Source organism: Oryza glaberrima, chromosome 4, assembly GCF_000147395.1.
Source record: "Oryza glaberrima chromosome 4, OglaRS2, whole genome shotgun sequence".
In the NCBI taxonomy this organism is placed as follows: domain Eukaryota; kingdom Viridiplantae; phylum Streptophyta; class Magnoliopsida; order Poales; family Poaceae; genus Oryza; species Oryza glaberrima.
The window spans coordinates 1,228,327-1,241,389 of record NC_068329.1 but is presented as its reverse complement, the minus strand read 5'-3'; the positions used below and the strand labels follow the sequence as shown (position 1 = coordinate 1,241,389).

Genomic DNA, 13,063 nt, shown 5'->3' with positions numbered 1-13,063 from the left:
CACCTCTGCAAGAAGGAAGTTCCCAAGTTTTAACAGCCGTGCTGTACATGCACAGACTGATACTACTAGCTAGGACTCGTTCAACCCAAGTATAAATAAGGCCCTATAATAGTTCTCTCTCTCTCTCCTATAATAGGTGACGTTTTTGACTTTTTATTTGTAACGTTTAACCATTCGTTTTAATTAAAAAACTAGTGTAAATATAAAAAAAGATAAGTCATATGTAAAGTACTTTTGACAATAAAGCAAATGACAAGAAAAATAAATAATTATTCTAAAATTTTTTAAATAAGACGAATGAGATCAAATATTGACAAATAAAAACTCAAAAAGACAAGTAATATAAGACGGAGGTAGTATACGTGTTCCACGCCGGCACGCGGGTGTGCGTGTGCGTGTGCGTGCGGGTCAATTCCATGGACGGACGGTGGCCGTCGTACATTCTCCATCGTAGTACTAGTAGTGTGATGGATGATCGATGGTGGTGACCCATTACCAACAAACACACACCGTCCTCCAGTATCCTTCCTTCCTTGTGGACGGTGCCCCGGTCGCCCGGTCAGCGCGCACACACACGTCTTACGTCTTAACCCCACACGGTCACAACTCACAACCACAACAAACACGAGCCAGACCCAACCCAACACACGGCTTGGCCCGGTATTTATCACCGCCCGCCCACCTCGGTGATCCCCCGGCATATCCTCCTCCATCTCCAATTCTCCATTGTCTTCTTCTTCTCCATCAAATCAAATCCATCGGAATCGATCGGTGGCTGGGAGTGGGAGGAGAGGGGAGCCTCCTTATCCCCCACGCAGACGCTTCTCCACCGCACATTACTCGCCTCCCCCGTTTTGGATTCTTCCCTGATTTTTTCCCCTCCTCTCGATCGCTTGGTGTTTGTGTTTGTTGTTGCGTTGCGTTTGCTTATAGTGGTCCAGTGAGCTCCCAGCGAGAGGCCCCCTCTTTTCCGCGAGCAAAAGCAGACGCCATGAGCGCCAGAGAGAGATTTTGGTGCCAATAGACACACACTGATTTCATCATCATCTAGGCCCAAAAACCTCTACTCTTCCGCGTCTTGGATTCCATAGAGACAAATTCTTCTCAGATTGCATCACCAGAAGGAGGATTTTCAGATTGCTGCTGCTGCTCTTGTACTAGTTGTATTCAGGATTCAGAATTTGGGCGGACGACGACGAGGATAAATCGGATCCTTTCTTCCTCCTTGATTAATTCCTTCCTCCTCTAATCCTGAGGCGTGTGTGTGATTAGTTCAAAAAAGAAAAAAAAAAAGAAAAATAGAAGCGAGATGTCGGCGTTGCTCGATCTGCTCCTGGGGGTCTTCCGCCAGCCGACCCTCGGCGGCGTCGCCCTCGAGCTCGCCTCCCTCGCCGCGCCGCTCTGGCTCGCCGCCCTCGTCGGCCTAATCATCGGCTGGGCGTGGCGCCCGCGCTGGGCCCTCGCCGTCGTCGGGGAGGCGCCGCCGGAGACCCCCGCCCTTCCGCCGCCGCGTGCCACCGCCGACGACTCCTGCCGCAACAACGAGCTAGTAGCCGTCGTTCCTAGGTGAGGGTTTGTGGTGTTTCAGAAATCAAATTAGCCTCGATTGGGTGAATTCGAGTGGACGTCTGCTTTGTTTACTGATACTGTGGTGGGTGGGTGCAGAACTGCGGTTGCCGCCGCCACGCCAGTGGAGGATGAGGGATTGGCCGTCGACACCGGAGATTTGATGCACCTCCGCCGCCTTGTCGAGGAGAAGGACGGCGGGCCGTCGTGGATTCACATGATGGACAAGACGCTGCCCACGATGCGCTACCAAGCATGGAGGAGAGATCCTGAGGTACTACTTAGTCCGGTGTGAACATTCAATTCAATCGATATCTCGCCGCAGCGGCGTGAACTCAATTCGATGGGTACTTACTAGTACATACATGGAGGAATATTTGTTGATTCTACAATCGAGAAATTCGGGTTTAGGGGATTGTGTGTTTGTTGGGGAGCACCGGCCGAACTCTCTCTCAAGTTTGTTGTTGCCGTGTTAGTATTGAATTACTAAGAAATACGGTAGATGATAAAATTATAAAGTTCATAGTTGAAAATATCTGGTCATTAAGTCCTAATTCGTTAGAATTAAAGAGTTTATGTGGTTTGTTTTGTTCTAGGGTGGCCCGCCTCAATACCGCAGTAGCACTATCTTTGAGGATGCATCGCCAGAAGTTGTCAGGGATTTCTTCTGGGATGATGAGTTCCGGATTAAGAACACTTGGGACGACATGCTTCTTCAGCACGAGACGTTGGAGGAGTGCACAAAGACTGGAACGATGGTTCTCCGGTGGGTCAGGAAGGTGAGCTTTTCGTATGATATCTCTGGTATTCTTTGTACAGAGCACCAGCAAACTATATCTTTTGCTTATACTATATGCCTTGGCTGTGCAGTTCCCGTTCTTCTGCAGTGACAGGGAGTACATTATCGGTCGCAGGATATGGGCATCTGGAAAGACATATTACTGTGTAACAAAGGTATAGAATGAAACAATCTGCTTTTTTTTTCTATTAGCAAGTTATTTAATGCTCCTAGATAAGTTCCTGTAATTGCTTTTACAATTCTCATAGTTCCTTTCAAGCAACTGTTTAGCTGGAAATTTTGTTGCATACTGCATTATCATCCTATTGCATAAGGGAAAAAAAAAACTCCGTTTTTGTTTGTTTACAGCACGCAGTAGGCATGAATTCTCTGAACCACCAACTATTTAGGTCCGGATAACCAAACTTATCATGTGTTTTCAACCTTGCAGTCTAGGTAATACTATATTCTCAGGCCATTCCACACAATGGCTGAGATGCTTGTCCTGTGAGTAAAGGCATTATTAGCTGTTATGAGGTCCTTTTCAAATTCCTATGTTTGCCGACAAGGCCATGCCTGTAGAGTTGCTCATGATAATGGCATGCTTTTTGTTCTTTTGTGGATTCCAGAATGAGTCTAAGAGAAGTTACATTTGCCCTTTTTACCTCTGGTAGTGCTAAGAATACTTGCTGCATCCTGGTCATCTATAGCTACATATAGCAGTTGTATGTTTAAATATTTAACCGTATATGCGCGAATTAGGTTATTGAACTTTTGTCATAATTTTTCAGGGTGTGCCTCGCCCCTCTGTTCCAAGATGCAACAAACCTCGTCGTGTGGACGTGTACTACTCTAGTTGGTGCATCCGTCCAGGTAATTTTGCAGTTCCATCGCTCCATTTTGCGGGATGACACATTTTGTGAGGCCAATGAATCTAACACTTGTTCTTTTTATCAGTCGAATCAAGAAACGGTGATGGCTCAATGACCGCATGTGAGGTGCTCCTGTTCCATCATGAGGAAATGGGGATTCCAAGGGAAATTGCAAAGCTCGGTGTTCGGCAGGGGATGTGGGGCTGCGTCAAAAGGATTGAGCCTGGCTTGAGGGCATACCAAATAGCAAGGACTGCTGGCGAGCCCCTTTCAAAATGCGCTGCCATGGCACATGTCAACACCAAGGTTGATCCTGATGAGCTCATCACTGCAGAGGACAAGACAGAGGCCAGTTCAACCAACAACGCTGAAGCTGAGAAACCAAAGCACTGGACAGGCAATATACCCAAAGTCATCCTTGTAGGTGGCGCAGTTGCCCTGGCATGCACGTTTGACCATGGACTGTTAACAAAGGCTCTCATATTTGGTACGGCGAGGAGGTTTGCAGGACCAGGAAGGAGATGAAGTTAAAGTCCTAATGAACAATTCTTCGCTTATCATTTTTCAACAGAAGGTACAAAAGGTCGCCCGCAAAGCTGTCATCGTACCAATAGTCCAATACAGCAGATGATGCAGATCAAGCCTTTTTTGCAGTTCAGATAGTGCCATTGTTGCATATTCTGGGTTGGTTTGTCCATGTTAGATCAGTTCATGAAAAGATCTAGTTCGAGACAAAAAGGAGTGTTCGTTTAGCAGACTAGGGGCATACTGCTGTTACTGCAGTTTCTGAGGATTAGAACTAGCTAAGCTGGGATTTTGAGACCAAAAAACCGGTTGTATGGTGTACAATGTATTAACGCTCAAATTTGAGGTGCTATAAAATATAGTGCTATTGTTTGTTACAAGAATTCTCGCTCTCGTCGTCGCAAACATTTATTGTTTTCTCCTATGGGTGGTGGTGACATGCATGGTGAAATTCTTGTTGAATATTTTTCAGAGAAATCTGCTTTCAATTGGATTGTCCATCTCCATTGGATTTGTCAAATTATCTCAGCTGAACATGTTGATTCTATCAACATGAAAATTGACCCCTTTTTGGAGATTTACTATACTTCCCCGAGACAAAATCACCCATTTATACTTTTATTACTAGCAAATGGGTATTGTATACGCAGGATTCATGTGACTGCTTATACTTAGCGTGTGTCATGCCCTCTTCCTTTATTTTTTTCCTTCTTTCATTCCATTTGCTTTTCTTGTCCTCTCTTTATCTTTTCTATTAACACCTAGTCATTCTTGCTTCTCACAATATTGAACTGCTTTTTCAGAAGGCATCAATTCTCCACTAGCCAATGTGCTTTCTCCAAGTGAAAAAGGACATGTCATTACTACCTAAAAAAATGGATGTTAGGCAACAGTAGTGGTCTAAGTAAGGCCTGCACTTTTAATACGGCAATCAAACTTTAATTCAGGGGTCATTGATTAATTCAGCACAGCTGAAGATTGACACTAACAGCTAACTTCAGAGAGAAGATTGACAGTAACAGCCAGGTTCACATAGATTTCGAGCTGAGACCCGGTCATGTTGGTTTACTGAAAACCGACCGCAAACAAAACCGACGACTTTCGATCAACTCCATAAAAAACAAGATAAACCGGCTTGATTTCCGCAAAAAAAACTGATGACTTTCGATCAACTCCAAAAACAAATAAATAAACAGGCTTGATTTTAGCAAACCGGACCCTAGCGGTTTCATAAGAACCGATCGGTTTTTTGCTAAAAACCGATCGGGATTGTAAACCCTGTAAACATCTAACTTGGGAAGCACAGAAAACTAAGCTGGTACGCCTGTCTTTGTTGTGTAGCTTCTGAGAAGGTATCAAAAGAGGATTGCTTTCAGCATGACCTAGTTTAATGGTCACTGGGAAGTTGCATCGTCCATTGGACGCACAGCTGGAATTCCCCCAAAATTGCAGACCAACCTTTGCTGAAAACTGACCAGAATAGCTCGCTGCGATGTATCACGGCATGGATGGGAAATTGGGAACTAAGTCAAATTTGGGTTGCAAAGAGGCATAACAAAATTAGAATGTTATAGATGCAATATTGTTGATGGCTCCTCTCTCTTTCCATATGCACGCGAGGAGTCCCTGTGCATAGCTGTATCAGGTTGAAAAATGTATCATATAGTTTTTGACTGACCACAGCAATATGTTAGTGTCTCCTTGCATAGCGTATAGCAAACAAAGACCTAGACTAGGTACCTCTAGTCCTAACTCATTTGTCAAAGTTTTTATTTTAGAAATGGTATTTAACCGTAAATCTATGTGTCATGCACTTGTATATTTGTTTTCATTCTATTTTAGAATTAGCTTATAAATTATTTCAGTATTAGTGTTAGACGATGTATCCGTCGACAACGAAGTATCTATGGTAACTTCGTCAATCTCAAGATATGCTAGGCTAGTCTTCAAAGGTACTCATATGGGTACGGTATCCGTATGGACATTCATAGTGGTGAGTGTGCATATGTGTATAGGCACATGTGTCTATACCGTGTTTAAACAATAATATAAATTAATAAATTAGGATTTCAAGATGGGTGCAACTTTGTATTTGTTAATATCAAATTTAAAAATGATTTAATTTTATCAAAACTAAAGCTAGAGATTCATGGTAGTAAAAACTAAAGAGTCTTTGGTATTTATAATTTCTATATTTTACTTAACATAAATCCTTAATATTATCTACTATCACAATAATATTGTTGACACTCAAATTTGGCAATAATTTACACGTATAGCAAGTTCAAACCAAATTTAAAAAAAAATCGAAGCTTTCCCACGAAGACTGATCTAACCGCCATTGTATGGCCGATCAGACTCAGGTGTCTGAACGGTTAGACATTCAGCACAAAGTCCGAATTCAAGTAGAGTTTCCCCATGTTTCTTTCATTGATCCGAGGTGTCCTTGATTGTAAAATTTCCAAAAAAAACCTAATAGAACATGCAAAGAGTTCTGTAGACGCAAGACCATCCTTGCTATAAATATAGAGGGTCAAGGCCGATTGAAACAACCACCAATTAATCATCAAAATCAATCTATTACCCCTATCCTCTATATTCTACATATCACTCCTTTTTGCTACCTGTCCCTGTGTCTATTCTCCTCCAATTCCACAATTGCTCGTTGTCTCTCATCTCTGCAGTATTAGAGGACGTCCTAGCTGGCCTACCGAGCCTAGGACAAAACGACGCGCGTTCACCCTGACGGGGTCCCTCCTATATGTTCATTCAGCGGCATCTACCACTCCCTATGGCGGCGTGTATCCGGGTACCACTGCGGGTGTTGACAGAAAACATGTGGCCTGGGAGATCTGCTTAACTCCAGTGCAGGTCCAAAGCTCGCCTTCGGATGTATTAGCGTGCCAGCTGATTTGATCCTGTAATCAACAAGAAATAGAAGCAAAGGAACCGTGGTTAAATCTATAAATGATAGCCGATCGGCTAGATGCCAATGACATATCATTTATCTTTGGGCCGATGTCATCTGTGTATCGATCGGCAGTCATGAATAAGTAAAGAAGAACTAAATCTACTCGATTGGTTGTAGATATTAACGATATATACTCCTTATATCGATGTATACTTAAATCAAGTGATTGGGATAGATCGGTCATCATGCCGAGACAGTATAAATCACTTAGATCGAAATATATATCAATAACAGGACTATATATGTTTATAGCGTAGCCGATCAGGTAGATCTATCATGTATCGGCTAATACTCCGATACTACTCTATGTCAGGATATTAAAGCAAGAATAATATATCAAACAAAGGCCTAACATATTTAGATACAGCAATATCTTGATATAAAGGGCAAATTTAACGTATCAATGAGGCATATAGAATAAATATAGCTAAATCAGATACGATCGACTGAAACTCCGATGCTATTCTAATCGGCAACTAGAAGGCAAGCTAGAGATCGATATTCTAAGCACAACTTAATAGATCAAACTCAACTGATGCAGCATTAAGTATGAAAAGAAGAACGATATCTAGACAATCAAGCCGCTAGAAGTTTCGTAAAATGGTAGATATCTTATATAATCTAGATCAACGTCAAGATCTAACCTAATCGGCTGCCTTCTGCATACAGATATTGGCCGATAGTAGATTAGGTGGCGATATTGCTAGAGATTATGTAAGATATATGACAGCTCGACGAATTACATGAACAATATTAGAGTGTCATGAAGATGGAAGTACTAATCCTAAGAATGCAGTCCGTCATAACGAATTTTACCTCTTGTTGAAGATCGAAACCGATGCAGCTCAACCCGAAAGCAAGAACTCGTCGAAACAAAACTAAAGCAAAAAGGGTGGCGATGCGCCGAGATTGTATTGAACGTGTGTGTTAAAAAATTACATAGGGCTCGGGGTCTATTTATACCCGAGAATTACAAGATATGCCCATACCGGACACGACTATTATCTCTAACAAACTCTAAGATACCATAAGTCTTTGCGGCGGACTTTTGCCCACATTTATCTATAAGGAATTCACATAAAACATCCTAATTAATAGATACAATTGCCTTCCCAGGACTTTATCCGTGCGTGGCAATCATCTTGAAGTACATTAACTTAAACCCGATGTCGCGTACAAGTCGTATTGTCGGAATCGGTTGTATCGGCTTATTTAGCCCGACTCAGACCCAGCCGATCCTAACCGTAGCCGATCTGGACTCCAGCCGATTCCTACTCTGCTTTCGAACCCGATCTCCTCCTCCGACTCCGCTTTGATCAAATCCTCTTTCCTGACACAGATGTTACCAAATTTAGTTGTTAACAGCAGGTTGCACATAACATGCTCAAGGTGTGATGGCGTGATTCGACGTCAACAAATATGATATGTTTATAATGGCCTGATATTTCTTATTAATGTTGGAGCTTTTTATGGTGCCTAGTGTAACTGTGTATCTTTATTGTAATAAAACCAAATGATACTATTAGTTTATATATCTCCATACAATACCTCTATATGTATATAGAGTTGTTAAAATTTAAACGAACTTTTATCTCTCGGTTGATTTCGGAAGCCTCGTAAGGGGTTTTTATGGTCCAACAAATATCCGTGAAAGTATTCATTCCGCTTCGTATTCATCCCATATCTGTATTCAATAATATTTATTTTTTTGTTTCTTGCACATTCGTTTCTGTTTCAAAATAAAAGAATATAAAAATAATGTGGTAGAGGCAGTTTTCTCCGTACACAAGTCATTTTCATCCATACGAGTCGAGTTGTCCTACAATTGGAGATGGTAAGCCACAGCTCTATTCGAGCGCGGCATCTAGCCGAACACACACGGTCTCAGGGTCGGTTTTACAGGCAGAATGCAAGTCCCTAGCCAAGAACGGAAGAAAATCGTTAGAACGTTTGGTAAATCTTAACTCTAGCCAGAACTAATGTAAACCATGACTTGGGTTTCAAAGAGGATCCTTTGGCACATAAGACTTTCTTTGTAATCTTCAATTGCAAAAGGACATGTAGTCTAATGGTACTGGTTATGGTACAGAGAGGGATATAAATTCATTTTTTTATATATAAAAAAGAAACTTTACTGATCAAATTTTCAAACCTTTATTTGATATTTTTTATTGGTAAGTTCCGCTAACCATTACCTGCCCTTCCTTATGAGACTATAACATTTGCAAATACTAAATTTCATACTACCTCCTTGCACAAATGTATGACGTTGGTTAGTTCATTTTTTAGCTAACCAACAAAAAAATATGGAGGGAGTACCTTTTTGACTGGGACAATGTCCATGGTTTAGCCAAAAGTAAAACAAGGACAGCAGATATTGTCTCACATTCCATCATGATGTTTGTAGATATAGTATAACAGGCAGGAAACTAATCACTGTAACTCAGCTGAAACTCTAAACCAGAAGTATCTTTGCATGTCCAGACATAGGAGTGAGTGATTACAGGCCCAGCTGTTCTGAAACCAATAGAACTACTGAAGAGCAAATCGAACACACTGAGCAAAAACTGGGGCAGCAGTTGAGCATATTGATATGGGAGGTCTAAGAATGAAACAAATGAAGAAGTAGGTTGTGCTTACATTACGCTTAACACGACGATGGGTTCGACAAAAACTGGGATAGGGTAGAGCTAGAGAGATACAAGAAAAAGCATGACATAATAACTGATAAGCGTGCTCGTTGAGCCTCTCAGACTTGGGCCGTGCCTTGCGTGAACAAGGGATCCTCACACCGGTACTTCCCGTCAGGGCCAATTCCAAAGCCCTTGGGATCTGAGAACACATTTTCCAGAAGCTGGCTCCGGGGAGGGAGCGGGCTTGCGTCAGCGAACTCCACGGCCTCTTCAACAACATCATCGATCTTTTTCTCGATGCTCTTCAGCTCGGATTCAGTTGCAAGGTTCTGTTCGATGATGTACTTCTTCAAGGCTGTAATGGGGTCCCTTGCGGCGTAATGAGATTTCTCATCTGTGCACAATGTCATAAGACGATTTAGTCAGAGCAAATTAGGAGGAAATAAACTGTACAGCTGACTTAAGGATTCAATAACTGTGTGATGATACAAACCATAAAATGAATAATGAGAATATAGTTTCGGATATAGACCAATAAAAAAACATCATGAGTTACAGTGGCTATGAATCAAAGTATAAAACTAAATATGACGAATATACACAGCCAAACAAAAAAGATAGATCATGAAGAATATCAGTGAGGTTACAAAAATCAAACAGAATTGGTAGATATAAACAGGGGCATATTTACTCAAGATCAAAGTAGACAAAAAAAACTAACAAATGTAGGACACAACTCACATATCAACCCTACTTAATGATTGTATGTATTGCAAGCACATTTAAACAATGATGACTCATGAGATCCTATTAATCAACAACTCTTTGTTTCTCCCAAAAACTGATGTTTTTCATTGTCAAAATGATAGTTGAAAAAAGGGGTGCCAAATGTCCTATGAAGTAACTACCAAACAATCTAGCAATAACTGTCAGGATGTTGACATGTCAGATAAGATGACTGGGATGACGATAAGAACAAAAGCTACAGACTTCGAGAATTTCTTTTTGTTCAATAGTTCAATTGGCATAAAAATACAAACATTCCACCAGACTATTCTATAGCAATAACTAATTTTAATAAATTTTCATTAAGTATCAAATAACCCTATTAGTTATTCATCAGCAAAGAAGATCATGCGTATACTGATCTGATGAAACAGGATATACTAAATTTGGAAGCAAAATTTTTGCATGTACATGCAGAAATCTTATTAACACTCCTTCATTGAAATAAGGATATAAGTACTCCTTCAGTGATATAAGCAGATCAAAAATTCTAGATAGTTATAAAATTACGACGTCACTAAACAGGATCAGAGGACCTTGCCTGAGGGAAATTATGTGGTGAATTAGTACAAAGTTTGTGAAGTGTATTGTACTAACTCAGACACGAAACAAAACGGTATTAAAAATATTAGAAACCTAAGTGCCTGAATATTTTCCTTATAGTTTCCATTTCTCTGTTTAGTTAGCCTAGTAGACACCATTGAACTAAAAAATGAACAAGGAAGGTGACCCTTACCAGGCTTCCTGAGCTCATCTGGATCAGCAAGAGAATGTCCTCTGAACCGGTAAGTCTCACACTCCACAAGAGTCGGTCCTTCACCTCTCCTTGCCCTCTCAATGGCCTCCTTAGCCACCTCCCTGACCTTCAGGACATCCATCCCATCAACATGCACGCCGGGCATTCCAAACGCTGGACCCTTCTTATAAATCTCTGGGTCTGAAGTAGCCCTAAGATGCGACATCCCAATTGCCCATAGATTGTTCTCCACAACAAACACAATAGGAAGCTTCCAAAGCTGAGCCATGTTCAGGCACTCAAAGAATTGGCCATTGTTACAGGTACCATCACCAAAGAATGCCAGGGTTACATCAAGTCCATCAGGGCTAGACTGCTTGAGCACCTCATGGCGGTATTTAGCAGCAAAGGCAGCACCAGTAGCAACAGGGATGCCCTCTCCGATGAAGGCAAAACCTCCAAGGAGGTTGTGGGGTTCAGAGAACATGTGCATAGAACCACCTTGTCCACGGCAGCAGCCAGTGGCCTTACCGAAAAGCTCAGCCATGACAGAACGTGCAGGGACACCCTTGGATAGGGCATGGACGTGGTCACGGTATGTGCTGACAACACAGTCAGCTTGGTTGAGCAGCTTGATGAAGCCAGTGGAGACAGCTTCTTGCCCATTGTATAAATGGACAAAACCAAACATCTTGCCACGGTAGTACATTTGCGCGCACATATCCTCGAAAATACGGCCAAGAACCATGTCCTCGTACAGCTCCAAAGCCTCTTCCCGCGTGACAGCCTGTGGAAAATGAAACGATATGAATCAAGAAGGCTACTATTAACACTTGTAACAGCAGACAAGATGAGTTTTCCCTATCGAAGCACCACAGTGGCTACAAAATTGCAAGCTGCATTTCAAGAAGTGAGGCAACATTCTCCAGTTCTGAAATTGCAAGGACGGATCCTTCCCTTTAAACTTTGCATTTCCAGATTCCATCAGGTTTAGTAGTAAATTGCATCACCAAATTCGTGGCAAACAATGAATTCTAGTTGCTTGTTGGTGACCTCTTATTTGCACTAAAGAATCTCAATCGAGAATACAAAACCGCTTAAAAGGTTGGACAGTCACAATAAGGAAGTCGCCAAGAGGGCAGCTTTCCGGAACACTTTCGATCTAACTAAAAGAAAGTGCCATTTTTAGTACTGAGAACTAGCTGCTCAACATGAGATTCAGTAAAGTAGCCTAGCATAAAAAAAATTCCAAGCAGCGCGTGTAATCTTAACTATGTTCTAGAATTAAACCACCTCAGGAATGACGACGAATCTACAAACCGGAACACCCAGGATCGGAAATTTTACCACATCTCAAGTAGCTAAACTGCGGCGGCGCCCCGCAAGATTGGACATATATATGTATATATATATATATATATATATATATATATTTTGGGATCATTTCAGAGAGGGAGAGAAGAAGCAAGAAGAGATGTGGGATTTGGTTCGTACGGAGTGGGCGGCGGCGGCGGGGGCGGCCTTGTTCCCGGGGAGCACGTCGGAGGAGACGGCGAGCGCGGTGCGGAGGCGGGGCGCGGGCTTCCTCCCGGGCCTGAGGGAGGCGGAGGCCGGGAGCGGGAGCGGCGGCTTGTAGTCCCCGGCGGATCTCGCGGCCACCGGCGCCAAGAACTTGGCGGCGGCGGTGAAGGAGGACGCGGCGGCCATCTCTCTGTCTCTACTCCTCCGCCGTCGCCGTCGTCGTCGTCGTCGGGGTGGCGAGCAATGCGGCGATGGAGAGGAGGAGAAGAGGAGTATAAATGGAGAGTGGGGAGGAGGCGGAGAGAACGAGGAAGATGGGGGAATAGATTGATTTGTTGCCTTTCTCTCGTTGTTGCGGCGGCTGCTTCGGGGGATCCGCCGAGGCCCAGCAAGCGCCCAGGGATGGAGGATGGATGGCCTAACCCAAACCGGGAAAATATACGGTGGTAACTACCTACTCCCTGTAGTAAAGTTTCGAATAAGGTTGAGATCAAACTTTTATAAATTTAACCATCAACAACTTTAAAAATATTTAGTTTAAAGAAACTAGAACAGCATATATAAATTTATCTTTCAAAGTACTATAATAAAAGTAAACATGCATTTATATATTGTATATATTATAATAGAAAAATAAGATCAAAGATATATCTGGTACACCGTGTTATTGTCCAA

General features: G+C 42.3%; 2 protein-coding genes across 2 annotated transcripts; one reads left to right on the top strand and one right to left on the bottom strand.

The window, feature by feature from the left end:
* The first annotated feature begins 698 nt into the window (after positions 1 to 698).
* Positions 699 to 4,124, top strand: LOC127770659 (uncharacterized). Its single transcript, XM_052296456.1, has 6 exons — positions 699 to 1,566; positions 1,666 to 1,840; positions 2,163 to 2,345; positions 2,437 to 2,520; positions 3,136 to 3,217; positions 3,302 to 4,124. Exons 1-6 carry the CDS (start codon positions 1,310 to 1,312, stop codon positions 3,739 to 3,741), a joined length of 1,221 nt encoding a protein of 406 aa, XP_052152416.1. The 5' UTR covers positions 699 to 1,309; the 3' UTR covers positions 3,742 to 4,124.
* A 5,003-nt stretch (positions 4,125 to 9,127) lies between these two features.
* Positions 9,128 to 12,753, bottom strand: LOC127771506 (pyruvate dehydrogenase E1 component subunit alpha-3, chloroplastic). Its single transcript, XM_052297427.1, has 3 exons — positions 12,362 to 12,753; positions 10,868 to 11,654; positions 9,128 to 9,739 (listed from the first exon to the last, which is right to left on the bottom strand). Exons 1-3 carry the CDS (start codon positions 12,572 to 12,574, stop codon positions 9,462 to 9,464), a joined length of 1,278 nt encoding a protein of 425 aa, XP_052153387.1. The 5' UTR covers positions 12,575 to 12,753; the 3' UTR covers positions 9,128 to 9,461.
* Positions 12,754 to 13,063: the final 310 nt, after the last annotated feature.

Bases quoted from the DNA above. Each gene is read 5' to 3' on its own strand.
- LOC127771506 (XM_052297427.1), bottom strand. From the start codon at position 12,574: ATGGCCGCCGCGTCCTCCTTCACCGCCGCCGCCAAGTTCTTGGCGCCG. The intron at 11,655-12,361 runs GTACGAACCAAA...CATTTTCCACAG, and splicing joins CCGCCGCCGCCGCCCACTCC to GCTGTCACGCGGGAAGAGGC. The intron at 9,740-10,867 runs GTAAGGGTCACC...CATTGTGCACAG, and splicing joins AGATGAGCTCAGGAAGCCTG to ATGAGAAATCTCATTACGCC.
- LOC127770659 (XM_052296456.1), top strand. From the start codon at position 1,310: ATGTCGGCGTTGCTCGATCTGCTCCTGGGGGTCTTCCGCCAGCCGACC. The intron at 2,346-2,436 runs GTGAGCTTTTCG...TTGGCTGTGCAG, and splicing joins TTCTCCGGTGGGTCAGGAAG to TTCCCGTTCTTCTGCAGTGA. The intron at 3,218-3,301 runs GTAATTTTGCAG...TCTTTTTATCAG, and splicing joins TAGTTGGTGCATCCGTCCAG to TCGAATCAAGAAACGGTGAT.